Consider the following 16463-nt stretch of genomic DNA (forward strand, 5'->3'; position numbering starts at 1 on the left):
TATAATTCTTCCCAACAGTCAGGTTGCACTGAACGTCTCAAAAGCACTTTCACAAGCTAACACCAGAGTCGCCATCGCTTCTAGCACTTCAATAAAGGATATAACCAGGACAAAATCCAAGCACCACGAACCAGTCAATGCAGGAGTTTACACTATACCCTGTGGAGGCTGTGACAAGATTTACGTAGGTGAAACAGCCAGAAACCTCGACACCCGCCTCAATGAACACATTTACGCATGTAGGAACGATAACCTGAACAACGCCTGTGTACAACACCGAAATTCCTCCAATCATCTCATGAAATTCAGAGACGCCCAATTAGTGATCAAAGAAACTAATTTCCGCAGACGCAAGTGCCTCGAATCAGCACTGATCGCTGTTTCGAATACAATTAAACAAAACAACGGCAGCTTCACCATCTCCGAAGTCTTAGCAAGAATCCTCCTGAAAACAGTAAACCCTGCCATCACATAGTCTCTCCTGTTATACTACACAAAGCACAGAGAGTGAACACTGAAACAAGCTGCCTCATTCCAGTTTATATTTGTCCAACCTATTTTTATGTTACCCAAGTAATAGCTTTTATATCCTTTTACTCATGTACGAATTAATATTGTTTTACTTTTGTCACTACCACTACTACTACTACTACTACTACCACTAGTGAACATCGAAATGGTACCTCACTAGTATTCACCTCACTCTGAGCCTTTATATACCCTCTGTGTCCATGTATTGTTTGTAATGGCTTGATAAAGCTCCTGGAGAGCGAAACGTTGCCACAATAAATGTCACATTAGTTGCACTTGTGTCCTTTTACTTTACATAAATAAATAAATAAATAAATGTATATATGTATACGTACATATGTTTAACTAACAGTTCAGAATAGGTGGATAAGTTAGTGCGGGTGAGTGTCGGTGATGGTAGACGTACAGTGGTGGTCCAGGTGGCAGTGTTGTCATACTCTTGTGTCTTCAACTTCACATTAATCTTCCTCCTTAAACTTTACGCTACAACCATGGTAATTTTCACTCGTTCGATATCTTTTATCTGCTGCTGGATTCATGAACGCTCCGGATATATTCCTTGAAATCCTTATTAAAAATACTCTTAATTGTAGCTTGACATTTCATGTGACATTAGTTTGTCACTGAAAACCAAAATAAAAAAAATACTTTTTTAACATTATCAGTGTTGGCTGGTCTCATTCGCCATACGGAAATTTAATAAGAATTTATATAGAAGCATTTTTTTAATGCCCGAAATGCCCTGCATGTATAAGGGCTTTCTGCATGTACACCGAAGTGTCATTACCTTTGTACAATCATTGTATCATGTATTCATGGTACATCCCACCCTGTGTGTTATACTATGAAGCTTAGAGGAACTAAGTTAAAATGATATTTACTTTTACATGTACAACGTATACAAACCTTGCTAACATCAGTGACATTTCGGGCAAATTATGTTAAGTTTGCATGTAACCCCACAGCAGTAGGCTAGCACTCAGGCACCTACTTTACTGTTAGGTGAACATGGACAGTAGGTATCTTAGGGGAACACTCTCTAATATTTTCACCGGTACCAGGGATCACACCATGGACCTCAGTGTGTGAGCTCAGTGTGCTACCAACTGAGCTAAGTATATTTAGGCATAGGTACACATGAGTACAATTATCATACATAGTGTAAATTACCTAGGATAACCCCTAAAAGTCAGACTAAGTAACTTTTTTCAATTGACACCCCAATTCTTGTACATTTATTGCAAATATAACCATTTTTTTTACAGCTGTTTCAAGGGAACTCTCATTTTGGTCTCACAGTCATGGAATATATATTATATTTAACGTAAGATAGCCACAAATTCTGTTAGGGCCCTGAGAATTAAATGGGTTTACTTAGGTACAGGTACACATAACAGAGTAGTTTAGCATGTGTAAATTACCTGGGATAACAAAAAAAAAAAGTTACTTATTTCCATTGGTCCCAGTGTTCTTTGGGGTCCCAGTTGCAATAATGATAAGATTACAAAATGTGTAAATTGTTGCATGACTAGTAATGAAAATAATGAGGTGTCTTGTGACCTGCTGGGCAATGCTCTTGCCTCACACACTGAGTGTCTATGGTTCAATCCCCTACAAGGGTGGAAACATTGGGCATGTTTCCTTACACCTCTTGTCCCCATTCACCTAGCAAGCAAGTACCTGTGTACTGATGTGGGTCGCATCCTGGGGGACAAGATTTCAGGACCCCTGTAGAAATAAGACACAGCCCTTGATGACACACTAACTTTCTTGGGCTATCCTGGGTGGCTAACCCTCCGGGGTTGAAAATCTGAACAAAATGTTATCTTAACAATGAATAAAAATAAAGGTCATTAATTCAGACATGTCCAGAGTACTCAGTAGGTTAAGAAGCACCAATGACTGAAAAGTACATATTTATAAAGTTTACTTTGTTGGTTAAGCAAGTTCATCATAAACCATGCCACGGGTGGGGTTAAAACCCGCAATCAGAGAGTCTCAATACTCCAGACCGTCGCGTTAGCCACTGGGCCAGCTAGCTAATGCGACGGTCTGGAGTTTTGAGAGACTGATCGCGGGTTCTAACCCCACCCGTGGTGTGGTTTGCTTGCAGTCGTTTCATCACAATTTCATGAGTCAGGTTCATGATAGTTTCAGTAAGCTAAATTAGCATAATTGCTTTTGAATTTTTGTTATAATGAATGATACATATACAGTACAGTACTTTTAAATTTCTTGAATATATGTTAAGGACTACACCTACCATCTGACTTATGACCGAGTTTGGTTCCGAGAAACTGGTCATAAGTCGAAATGGTCGCAAGTCGAACTTTACTACTGAATATCAACAAAACATTTTTGTAATGACTTTATTTTATTGTTTTATTTTGGTATTTCATGTTTTACTTTACTTTTTATGCTGTTAGTACTGTATTTTATTCTGTAAGGTTTAGGATAAACACTGTATACAACACAAATAGTTGTTTATTTCCCAGAAATTTGGCATAAAAAACACGGTCGTAAGTAGGGTGGTCGTAAGTTGAGCAGGTCGTAAGTCGGATGGTAGGTGTATTTTAAATTCTTGAATTTGTTTTGTATTCAAGTACAGCAATGCAGAAAGTGAGTATGTTTGAAATTTCTCAAGGTCTTCATCACATAGTGATATATACATTGTCCTCATCGTTCTCGGGCCGTGTGGACAGGCTGCGCAGCCTCTCCTGAATCAGCTGGTTTTCTGCACAGTTTTCCTCAGTAGTACTTTCATAATGGCAGAAGGTGGACGTAGACGTGTCAACACTGTTTGTCTTGAACTTGTGAAGGGATCGCTCAGTAGTCAGTACACCCATCTTTTGCTGACGGCGATATTAAGAGACACGTATGGCATCGCAAATGAGGAGCTCTATGGTGTGTCGTTGAATGGTAGTTCAAGGCTTTTCGTCAAATTCCGGCAGAGCAGCACCTATGAAAATATGGTGGCCAGGTATCAGGATGTAGTTAAGCTGGTTAACCCTGGTGTTACTGTCTGCCTCCATGATGTATCACGGTTTTACACTTGGATCAAGGTGTGTAATGTTCCTTTTGAAGCTGATGAGAGTGATTTAAGGAACGTTTTTGGGCATTATGGTACGATACATTTGGCGACATTGGGACGTTGGCGTGATGGACCGCTTGTTGGTATGCTGGAAGGGTCTTTTTCCCTTAAAATGTCCCTAAATCACCTTATACCATCGTATGTGGTGATGGAGGACTTGCGTACTCAAGTCTTCGTTACGTACACGGGTCAGAGGCATACGTGTCGACTATGTGGGACATATGACCACATCGCGGTGCAATGTCCTACGCGACGAGGTAGATCAACGGATGATGCAAGGACTGATGACGCAACGAAGCAGCAAACATATGCTACGGCAACGCAGCGTGAGTCTCTGGCACGGGAGACGTGGAGTGAGGAGGTAGAGAGGGAGACAGAGTTGTCTTCTACATGTGTGACCCTACCTGGAGTTGGAGAGGACGTAGGCTTGGTGTCGGCGACGGGTGAGGAGGATTCTGCAATTGCTCAGGATGTAATGGAGGCATCCATTCAGAAGGCTCTGCATGAATTGCTGGACGTTTCGGCGTCTGCGATGACCCATGCTGGGCTGGAAAACGAGGGTGTAGAGGCAAGGGCAGGAGGCCCCAACGTGCAGGTCGCGTGTGGTGTGGAAGCAGAGCAGGTTCTAGTAGTGGACGTCCACAGGGATACCAGTCTAGAGGAGGATATGGTTGCAGATCGTAGCTCTTGCAAGAGAGCTGCTGTGATAACTGATAGTGATGACGTTTTGACTCCTGGGCAAAGGTCTGGGAAAAAAGCATGGTACGATATGCCCTGTAGGGGTACGGGTGGAACAAAGAGTGTTGAGCATGTGAAAGGGGTAGGCACGGGGGTGGGGTGGGGCTAGAGGGGGGGTGCTCGTCTAGGATCTAAGAGTATTAAGGTGTCTAAAGGCAAGCCTCCATTAAATCCTTCAAGTGTATTACAGTGGACCTCCGCATAGCGACTTTAATCCGTGCAAGAGGGCTGATTGTTATGCGAAATGATCGGTATGCGAATGAATTTTCCCCATAAGAAATAATGGAAATCAAATTAATCCGTGCAAGACACCCAAAAGTATGAAAAAAAAAAATTTTCCACATGAAATATACATTTTCCTACACACAAAGAGAAGGATACATGCACAATAGTATAGTAGTACATGCACAATATATATTGTGCATGTACTACTCTACTAAATGAAGAATAAATGACACTTACCTTTATTGAAGATGCAGCAATGACTGATGAGACACTGTGTCCTGGGAGTGCCTTTTCCTCCTGAGTACTGTAGGTCCTGTTTGGCATTTTCTTCCAGAACAGGCCTTATCATACTGTGTATGCCACTACGATTCTTAAATCTCTCAAACCAACCTTTGCTGGCTTTAAATTCACCAATATGAGCACTAGTTCCAGGCATTTTTCCCTGTTCACCTGGGTGTTAGTCGACTGGTGTGGGTTGCATCCTGGGAGACAAGATTAAGGACCCCAATGGAAATAAGTTAGACAGTCTTCGATGACACTGACTTTTTTGGGTTATCCTGGGTGGCAAATCCTCTGGGGTTAATTGTTTCTTGGTATTCTCAATAAGCCACACCAACAACGGTGCTACAGCAGCAGCAGCAGCAGCTGACAGTGCTACAGCAGCAGCAGCAGCTGACAGTGCTACAGCAGCAGCAGACGATGCTACAGCAGCAGCAGCAGCAGCTGATGGTGGTACAGCAGCAGCAGCAGCTGACAGTGCTACAGCAGCAGCAGACGATGCTACAGCAGCAGCAGACGGTACTACAGCAGCAGCAGACGGTACTACAGCAGCAGCAGCAGCAGCTGACGGTGGTACAACAGCAGCAGCAGCTGTACCACCAATAGTAGCGATGGTTGATTGGGGTTTATTATACAACCTGGCCAGCTCGGAGACACGCACTCCACTTTCATACTTATCAATGATCTTTTTCTTCATCTCTATAGTAATTCTCACCCTTATTGCTGTAGGGTTGGCACTAGAAGCTTTCTTGGGGCCCATGGTCACTTATTTTGCAGATAAAATCACCAAAAACACTGTAATAATACGAAATGTTCCAATTGTATGCTTGGATGTTACCGCGGAGGCTGGCTGGTAAACAATGCCACCGGCGGCACATGTGAGGCTGGCTAAGGGCGCACATTGGACGCGTCTCGGACGAAGAGCGGTGAGCGGGTTTTTGAGCGGTATGCGAGGCAAAATTTTTGCGATAAAAGCGAGCGGTATGCGGATTGAACGTTATGTGATGCGTACGGTATGCGGGGGTCCACTGTACTTTAAATATTAACGGGTTAAAGTCAGTAGATAAATGTAAGTCTGGAGGTATTTTTAAAAAGATATGTACCTGACGTCGTGTTCCTGCAAGAACACAATTATAAATCATTGGGAGAGTTAATGATTGATGGATACGATGTGTACATGGGTTGTTCTGCACGATTGAAAGGTGGTGTGGCATTGTTAATTAAAGAAGCTAGCCCGTTTTCTCTGCAAAGATGTGAGGTGGGGGAGGAGGGGCAGGTGGTTCGGGTGGATGGCGCATGGGGTGGGGTTCAAGTGGGTTTCATGGGAGTGTACGGGCCTGCGGAAGGAGACATGGGCATCACAAATAGGTTTTTTAGGGATGTCCTTGTTTACCATTTAAGATCGCTGCCAGTCGTAACGATTCTAGGAGGTGATTGGAACTGTATTGTTCGCCGTAAGGATGTAGAACCTAGAGGAAGGGGTTTTTTCTTGGGGTATTTAGGGGATCTGTTGCGAGGTGTGAATGTTGTGGACATGGGAGGGGAGGAGATGGGTGGGGTCATGCATACGTTCATTAGGCGCGATTATGCGGCGAGGCTGGATCGAATCTACGTTTCTCGGGGGGTGAGTGTAAGCAGCGTTTGTGCATTGAATGTGAGCTTCTCTGATCATAGAGGGGTTCTGGTAGATTTGGATTGGGAGGGATTGCCAAAGCGTTTCAGTTGAATGTTGGGTTATTGCGCAAAGGGGATGGGAGGGAATCTTTTGAGAGTGCTTGGGGGAGATGGTGGGCAGATGGTTGGGGAGGGGTAAACATGCTTGAGTGGTGGGACATGGTCGGTAAGGGGAAGGTGAGGGATTTTTATCAGAAGCGGGGAAAGGAAGAGCGGAGATATCAATATGGTGTTTTACATTACCTTGAAGGTCAACTGCAGGAATGCTATATGGGAGGGGGGGGGGTGAGTATCCGGTGGTTGAGATTGAGGGTTTAAAACAACTGATTAGGGACATTCAAAATTGTGAATTTGATGCGGCACGAATCGCGGGAGGAATTGATGAGGTTTTATGGGGCGACTGTCCTTCGGCATATGTCTTGAGAGAGCAGGGAAAACGTCGCAGGGCGACGGAAATAATGAGCTTGAATGTCCAGGAGCAAATGGAGGGGTATCGTCAGGGGCAGGTGCTCATGTCAACAGAGGGTATGGGTTGCTACATGGATGCATGGTATGAGATGCATGGCAGAAGAGTGGGGGTTAATGATGAGGTGCTAGGGGAAATGGGTGAATGGGTATGTTGTAATCTAGAGCATAAGGATCGGTTGAATCTGAGTGGACCTATAAGCGAGGAGGAGTTTAGAATGGCAGTGGAGGGAATGAGTGTGGGAAAATCGCCGGAGATTGATGGTATTCCTTGTGATTTTTATAAGGAAAACTGGGAATGTTTGCGTGAATTTTTAGTGGTTTTATTTAATGCTATGAAAACCAAAGGTAGATTGGGGGAACAGCAACATACGGGTGTGGTGGTCATGGTTCCGAAAAAGAAGTCTTGTGATTACGTACACGATTATCGATCGATATCTTTAATGTGTGGTGATTACAAGATCTTTGCTAAAATGTTAGAGAATAGGATGAAATGAGTTCTTGACAAAGTTTTGGATGAGGGTCAGTATGGTGTGCCTGGGCGATCAATGTGTGTGGGGCAAGGGATCATACATAGGTTTATAGACGAAAGTGGGGGGGCAAATAAAGGTGGGGTATTAGCATTGGATTGGCATGCGACATATGACTGTGTGGAGCGTGAGGCACTGTTGAAGTTAATGCAGTGGCAAGGGTTTGGGAGGGAAATCGTCAGTTGGGCAAAGGTGTTGTATGAACAGGCCATGGTACGGGTGCAGGTAAATGGTAGGCTAGGAAAACTAGTTAGGATGGAAAGGGGCTTGAGGCAAGGGTGCCCTGTGTCACAGCTTCTCTTTGTGTTGATTCAGGATCTGTTCTATAGGGCTGTGCGAGGGAGTGTAAGGGAGGGAGCGAAGAGAGATGAAGTGGCTGTGGAACCAGGGATCATGGGTTATGTGGATGATACCACAGTTCTATTTAGAAGGTCAAAGGATTTACGAAAGGTGGGTGAATTGATGGAGCGTTTCGGAAGGGCAACAGGGATGACATTAATAGGGAAAAGTCTATGCTTATGAGGGAGGGGGATGGCGTGGGTGGGGCTCTAGGACAGGAAGAAGGCTGGCCCCTGGTGTGTCAAATTAAGGTGTGTGGGGTTGTTCATCTGGGAAATCTTCAGGAGGCGAGGGAGGTGAATTCGAGAGAAGCTGTGGATAGGGTTCTGGGTAGATTGGCGGGATTGCGTATAGGAGGTCTGATGTTACATCAGCGTGCTATTGTGGTGAATGTGCTTTTGTATGGTAAGCTGTGGCATGTGGTAGGTATACATGTATATCCCTTGAATACGTGCGATGAGAAGCGTCTGTTGATGCGTGTATATCGATATATTTGGGGTTCGGGATGTGACTGGTTATCGAGAGATGTTGTGTGTCTTCCGGCATGCCGGGGAGGACTGGGGTTAATGGCGTTGCATCAAAGGATGTTGGGCATGTATGTTAAACACAGTTATTTGAGGGAGGGTAGGGTTGCAGGCACAGGTTTGGCATGGGTTTGAAGGGATTTGGAGTGTTGGATGAGGGGTAGAGATGTCCAGATGTGTGAGGGAATGTTGAGGTTATTAATTTATGCACAGGACCCACGCAGGGTCAAGATAGGACAACTGGCTCAGGTGGGTGGTAAGGAGGTGGTTGCTAAGGTGGAAGGTATATATCCGATGTATGCGTGAAGTGTTATATGGGGCCGTTTAAAAGGGTTACGATTGAAGGCAGTGGTAAGGGAGGTAATGTTTAAATTTCTCCACAATATATTGCCATCTGGAGAAGTGTTGGCAAATAGGTGTGTGCAGGAGGGTGGGGAGTGTTGTGTGTGGGAACATTGACACTGTCTTTCATGCGATATTTTTTTGTGCGAGGTTGGAACCAGTGAGGGAGTGGTTTAGTAGGGTTTTACTTACGGTGGGTGGAGGTGGAATTAGTGTTTTAAGGGCGTTAAGCTTAGATGTGCGGTGGGGGGGGTGCTGGTGCAGAACGCAATGGGTTATCTAGTCACTGATTTTGTGTATACGTCATGGGTTTACAGACATGTGTCAGTAAGGGAGAGAATCAGGGCACTGGCAGCGATATTTTATGGGACGCAACGGAGGAATAAGGACATCACTGGGAACAGGTGGCATTTAACATTTTCGGAGGGATATCGTAGCTTTCGCGTCAGGGACATATGGGCGTTGCAAGCTTAAGGGGTAAAATGAAGCTGGCTTCTTGAGGTATGTGTGTGTGTGAGTGATGCTTTTGATAAGTAAAGGTGTGGTGTACAGTGTGATAGTTCAGTAAGCTTGGTCAGTTTCAGAAGACTGCTTAGTTAAGGTTAATGAGATATAATGCTGTAATGATATAATAATTAGTTAAGCATTTGAGACTGTTCAGAGATTACTTCCAACAAAATTTACTGAAATGTATCAATTCAGCCATGTTTTAGTAAGAGTCCAGTTATTTTGTAATAATGAATATTTCAATATGAGTATGTTGTGACTTTTCTCCTTTACTGCATAAAGTTTTTGACAAGATACATTACAAATTCATTATTTTAAAAATAATTGGATTTCTCCTAATATAAATAGACTTAACCATTCTGTGGAATCTGCTGTGAGTAACTCGTCTGGAGTTTACCTGGAGTTTACCTGGAGAGAGTTCCGGGGGTCAACGCCCCCGCGGCCCGGTCTGAGACCAGGCCTCCTGGTGGATCAGAGCCTGATCAACCAGGCTGTTGCTGCTGGCTGCACGCAAACCAACATACGAGCCACAGCCCGGCTGATCCGGAACTGACTTTAGGTGCTTGTCCAGTGCCAGCTTGAAGACTGCCAGGGGTCTGTTGGTAATCCCCCTTATGTGTGCTGGGAGGCAGTTGAACAGTCTCGGGCCCCTGACACTTATTGTATGGTCTCTCAACGTGCTAGTGACACCCCTGCTTTTCATTGGGGGGATGGTGCATCGTCTGCCAAGTCTTTTGCTTTCGTAGTGGGTGATTTTCGTGTGCAAGTTCGGTACTAGTCCCTCTAGGATTTTCCAGGTGTATATAATCATGTATCTCTCCCTCCTGCGTTCCAGGGAATACAGGTTTAGGAACCTCAAGCGCTCCCAATAATTGAGGTGTTTTATCTCCGTTATGCGTGCCGTGAAAGTTCTCTGTACATTTTCTAGGTCGGCAATTTCACCTGCCTTGAAAGGTGCTGTTAGTGTGCAGCAATATTCCAGCCTAGATAGAACAAGTGACCTGAAGAGTGTCATCATGGGCTTGGCCTCCCTAGTTTTGAAGGTTCTCATTATCCATCCTGTCATTTTTCTAGCAGATGCGATTGATACAATGTTATGGTCCTTGAAGGTGAGATCCTCCGACATGATCACTCCCAGGTCTTTGACGTTGGTGTTTCGCTCTATTTTGTGGCCAGAATTTGTTTTGTACTCTGATGAAGATTTAATTTCCTCATGTTTACCATATCTGAGTAATTGAAATTTCTCATCGTTGAACTTCATATTGTTTTCTGCAGCCCACTGAAAGATTTGGTTGATGTCTGCCTGGAGCTTTGCAGTGTCTGCAATGGAAGACACTGTCATGCAGATTCGGGTGTCATCTGCAAAGGAAGACACGGTGCTGTGGCTGACATCCTTGTCTATGTCGGATATAAGGATGAGGAACAAGATGGGAGCGAGTACTGTGCCTTGTGGAACAGAGCTTTTCACCGTAGCTGCCTCGGACTTTACTCTGTTGACGACTACTCTCTGTGTTCTGTTAGTGAGGAAATTATAGATCCATCGACCGACTTTTCCTGTTATTCCTTTAGCACGCATTTTGTGCGCTATTACGCCATGGTCACACTTGTCGAAGGCTTTTGCAAAGTCTGTATATATTACATCTGCATTCTTTTTGTCTTCTAGTGCATTTAGGACCTTGTCGTAGTGGTCCAATAGTTGAGACAGACAGGAGCGACCTGTTCTAAACCCATGTTGCCCTGGGTTGTGTAACTGATGGGTTTCTAGATGCGTGGTGATCTTGCTTCTTAGGACCCTTTCAAAGATTTTTATGATATGGGATGTTAGTGCTATTGGTCTGTAGTTCTTTGCTGTTGCTTTACTGCCCCCTTTGTGGAGTGGGGCTATGTCTGTTGTTTTTAGTAACTGTGGGACGACCCCCGTGTCCATGCTCCCTCTCCATAGGATGGAAAAGGCTCGTGATAGGGGCTTCTTGCAGTTCTTGATGAACACAGAGTTCCATGAGTCTGGCCCTGGGGCAGAGTGCATGGGCATGTCATTTATCGCCTGTTCGAAGTCATTTGGCGTCAGGATAACATCGGATAGGCTTGTGTTAATCAAATTTTGTGGCTCTCTCATAAAAAATTCATTTTGATCTTCGACTCTCAGTCTGGTTAGCGGCTTGCTAAAAACTGAGTCATATTGGGACTTGAGTAGCTCACTCATTTCCTTGTTGTCATCTGTGTAGGACCCATCTTGTTTAAGTAGGGGCCCAATACTGGACGTTGTTCTCGATTTTGATTTGGCATAGGAGAAGAAATACTTTGGGTTTCTTTCGATTTCATTTATGGCTTTTAGTTCTTCCCGCGATTCCTGACTCCTAAAGGATTCTTTTAGCTTAAGTTCGATGCTTGCTATTTCTCTGACCAGTGTCTCCCTACGCATTTCAGATATATTGACCTCTTTTAGCCGCTCTGTTATTCTTTTCCGTCGCCTGTAAAGGGAGCGCCTGTCTCTTTCTGTTTTACATCTACTCCTCCTTTTTCTTAGAGGAATAAGCCTTGTGCATACATCGAGTGCTACCGAGTTAATCTGTTCTAGGCATAAGTTGGGGTCTGTGTTGCTTAGTATATCTTCCCAGCTTATATCGGTTAGGACTTGGTTTACTTGGTCCCACTTTATGTTTTTGTTATTGAAGTTGAATTTGGTGAATGCTCCCTCGTGACTAATCTCATTATGTCGGTCTGGGGCTCCGCGCATACATGACTGAACCTCAATTATGTTGTGATCTGAGTATATTGTTTTTGATATGGTGATATTTCTTATCAGATCATCATTGTTAGTGAAGATGAGGTCTAGTGTATTCTCCAGTCTAGTAGGCTCTATTATTTGCTGGTTTAAATTGAATTTTGTGCAGAGATTTAAAAGCTCGCGTGAGTGTGAGTTTTCATCAGAGCTGCCTCCTGGTGTTATTACTGCAACAATATTATTTGCTATATTCCTCCATTTTAGGTGCCTTAAGTTGAAATCCCCCAGGAGCAAGATGTTGGGTGCAGGAGCTGGAAGGTTTTCCAGACAGTGGTCAATTTTTAACAGCTGTTCCTGGAATTGCTGGGATGTTGCATCCGGAGGCTTGTAGACTATCACAATGACTAGGTTTTGGTTCTCGACCTTTACTGCTAAAACTTCCACTACATCATTTGAGGCATTTAGCAGTTCTGTGCAAACAAGTGACTCTGCAATGTACAGGCCAACCCCCCCCTTTTGCCTGTTCACTCTGTCACATCTGTATAGGTTGTAACCTGGGATCCATATTTCGTTGTCCAAGTGATCCTTTATGTGGGTCTCAGTGAAAGCCGCGAACATTGCCTTTGCCTCTGCAAGCAGTCCACGGATGAAAGGTATTTTGTTGTTTGTTGCTGGCTTTAGACCCTGTATATTTGCAAAGAAGAATGTTATCGGACTGGTGGTATTGTTGGTACTGGGGGGGGATTTTTTTTCCGGCATTAGTATCTGTATCTGTTGGTTTGGAGTGGAGGCCATCGACTGTGGTTCCACTCCAGGAATGACTGGATTTGGTGTACGATTTCTGCCATTTCCTGCCAGTTTTTTTTCCTTCCTGGCACTAAAAAACCTCTCCCTCTTGAGTGGCTGTGGCTACCCAGGTTTTCCCATGGCCTGGATGTTTTGTATCTTTTTGTCCCCTTTAGATGATATGCCTGGCAATTTAAGTTATAGCACAGTCTTTCCTGTACTGTGATCAAAAGGTTCCAAGATTATACATATGCTGTATAAATTTTGCAGTTGATGATTTATATGATCATGTAATTTGTATAATGCTTATTTTTGTTATGGAGTCATGTTTTAGGATAATTACCAGAGTTTGTTTTTAAGTAAAATCTCATAAACAGTTGCATGTCTATCTAAAAGTTACATAAATTAATGTTTGATCACTGCTGTGATCATTAAGTGTGTGAATGATGTGGATGTATTTATAGATGGGTTTTAATGGGGGGGCTCCCCCCCAACAGTTTTGTGTGTATGTGTCAGATATTTTATCATTTGGTATAATGTGTGTCAGTGAGTGGTATGTATGTATTTTGCGTGTTAGTTACACATTCCTGTTTTGTATTGGGTTTTCATAAATTTTCTTCTGCACTTGTGATATGATTCTTAGTAATCTTGTTCAGATCCTGTATTGTGGTGTTATTTAATATTTTATAAAACCTTGTAATTTATAATGTTTTAAATAAAATATAAAAAAAAAAACGTTAATCTATTAAACGTATGAAGGATTAATAATATATAAATAACAAAGTGGAAAATAAATGCATATTGTAGGTTTGGTGCTTCATTGTTTATAATAATAACAATGCATATTGTAATGTAGTCTTGTGTAATCATGCTTAACATAGCTACATGGGATATAATGCATAGGGGATGAGGGACAGTTTGTGTCAGCACAAAGTTAAACGTCTGTGTGTTTTTGACAATGAAATTTATAATTCTGTGTAAGAACTGATACTGTGTTCTTTTATCTATTTAATGTATTGTATTGTTTTAAATAAAATAAAATAAAAAAAAAGTGATATATACATATAGTATTTATATCTTAACTAAAGCTAAGCATTAGTAAAAAGTAAGAGTCTTATTCTTTTTAGTTATTTACATAAGCAAATTATATATACTATACAGTACATTGAACTGCAGTACAGTACGTATATGCATGTATGTATATGTAATATGTATTTCCTCATGATTAATTACAAATTGCATTCACAATAGTTTCATAGATATATAAAAGATGGTTAATGGTTGCCTATCCTAGAAATGTCCTGCAAAATTCTTTGGAATTTAAATCCATCAGAATCTCCTGACTTTTATTGGTCGAGTCATAGACTTTTGGGTCTTCTTATATGATACTATATAAAGTTCATCTGGAGTCAAAACTTGAGAAAAATAGAGCACTGAAATTGGCGTACTACAGGGTGTGATAATGTGTATAACCTGATAATTATACAGTTGTACTACATTTTTTTTCTTCAGGCAATTCCATAATTAGTTTTGGCATTTTCCAGGTGTCTGTGATCAGTAATGTTGAGACTGGTCATGATGACATGATCCATGATGCTCAGATGGACTACTTTGGTACAAGGTTGGCCACATGTTCCTCAGATCGGTCTGTCAGAATCTTTGAGGTGAAGGGCACTTCACAAACTTTAATTGCTGATCTCCGAGAACATGAAGGGCCTGTAAGTAGTTTAGGTAGCTTTTTTGTCTGATATTAAAAAAAAAAAAAATTATTGGTTTGTAATTTTTTTTTTTTTTTTAGAAATTTTAAGAGAGTCATTACAGTTAAATTCAAAATCTGATATCATATATAATTAATTCCAGTTGGTTGTTTAAAAATTATAGAAAATATAAATGACATGGTAGACGACAATTGATATTTGACTCCTTGTCACACTACCTTTAAATTCATATTCATATTCATAGTGGTGATACCGCTAAAATATGAAAGTTCACCGAATTGCTAAAACTATGTTATCGTATGTTTTCAACACACTGGCCAGCTCCCACCAAGGTAGGGTGATTGGAAAAAAAAAAAATCTTTCGCAGTCCATTACTGTCTTGCCAGAGGCATGCCAGTACTACAATTCAGATGCCCCTCCAAACTGCAAATATCCCCACCCCTCCTTCAGAGTGTAGTCACTGTACTTCCTATCTCCAGGATTCTAGGCTGGCTAATCAGTTTACCCTGAATCACTTCATAAATGCTACCATTCTCATACAACAACAACCCATCAAGTCATTAAAAGCACTTGCCTCTACTCTCTCCTATCTAACATACATACATACATACATATATACATACATACATACATACATACATACAGACATATATATATATATATATATATATATATATATATATATATATATATATATATATATATATATATATATATATATATATATATATATATTATATTATATTATATATATATTATATATATATATATTATATATATATATATATATTATATATATAATATATATATATTAATATATATATATTAAATTATGGGGAATCAAATTCAAAATGGGAATTGACACAGTTACTTTTTGCTGATGATACTGTGCTTATGGGAGATTCTAAAGAAAAATTGCAAAGGTTAGTGGATGAGTTTGGGAATGTGTGTAAAGGTAGAAAGTTGAAAGTGAACATAGAAAAGAGTAAGGTGATGAGGGTGTCAAATGATTTAGATAAAGAAAAATTGGATATCAAATTGGGGAGGAGGAGTATGGAAGAAGTGAATGTTTTCAGATACTTGGGAGTTGACGTGTCGGCGGATGGATTTATGAAGGATGAGGTTAATCATAGAATTGATGAGGGAAAAAAGGTGAGTGGTGCGTTGAGGTATATGTGGAGTCAAAAAACGTTATCTATGGAGGCAAAGAAGGGAATGTATGAAAGTATAGTAGTACCAACACTCTTATATGGGTGTGAAGCTTGGGTGGTAAATGCAGCAGCGAGGAGACAGTTGGAGGCAGTGGAGATGTCCTGTTTAAGGGCAATGTGTGGTGTAAATATTATGCAGAAAATTCGGAGTGTGGAAATTAGGAGAAGGTGTGGAGTTAATAAAAGTATTAGTCGGAGGGCAAAAGAGGGGTTGTTGAGGTGGTTTGGTCATTTAGAGAGAATGGATCAAAGTAGAATGACATGGAAAGCATATAAATCTATAGGGGAAGGAAGGCGGGGTAGGGGTCGTCCTCGAAAGGGTTGGAGAGAGGGGGTAAAGGAGGTTTTGTGGGTAAGGGGCTTGGACTTCCAGCAAGCGTGCGTGAGCGTGTTAGATAGGAGTGAATGGAGACGAATGGTACTTGGGACCTGACGATCTGTTGGAGTGTGAGCAGGGTAATATTTAGTGAAGGGATTCAGGGAAACCGGTTATTTTCATATAGTCGGACTTGAGTCCTGGAAATGGGAAGTACAATGCCTGCACTTTAAAGGAGGGGTTTGGGATATTGGCAGTTTGGAGGGATATGTTGTGTGTCTTTGTATGTGTATGCTTCTGGACTCTTGTATTCTGAGCACCTCTGCAAAAGCAGTGATAGTGTGCGAGTGTGGTGAAAGTGTTGAATGATGATGAAAGTATTTTCTTTTTGGGGATTTTCTTTCTTTTTTGGGTCACCCTGCCTCGGTGGGAGACGGCCGACTTGTTGAAAAAAAAAAAAAA

The 16463-nt window shown here is 41.9% G+C and overlaps 1 protein-coding gene across 1 annotated transcript in view; it reads left to right on the plus strand.

Moving 5' to 3' along the window:
- The first annotated feature begins 901 nt into the window (after positions 1 to 901).
- Sec13 (secretory 13) overlaps positions 902 to 16463 on the plus strand; it is a 59508-nt gene continuing 43946 nt past the window's right edge. Inside the window, exons 1-2 of the mRNA XM_070084340.1 lie at positions 902 to 1025; positions 14301 to 14474. Coding sequence (XP_069940441.1) covers positions 1023 to 1025; positions 14301 to 14474 — 177 coding nt within the window. The 5' untranslated portion in view covers positions 902 to 1022. The remainder of the gene's footprint in view (positions 1026 to 14300; positions 14475 to 16463) is intronic.

Source organism: Cherax quadricarinatus, chromosome 1, assembly GCF_038502225.1.
Source record: "Cherax quadricarinatus isolate ZL_2023a chromosome 1, ASM3850222v1, whole genome shotgun sequence".
NCBI lineage: Eukaryota > Metazoa > Arthropoda > Malacostraca > Decapoda > Parastacidae > Cherax > Cherax quadricarinatus.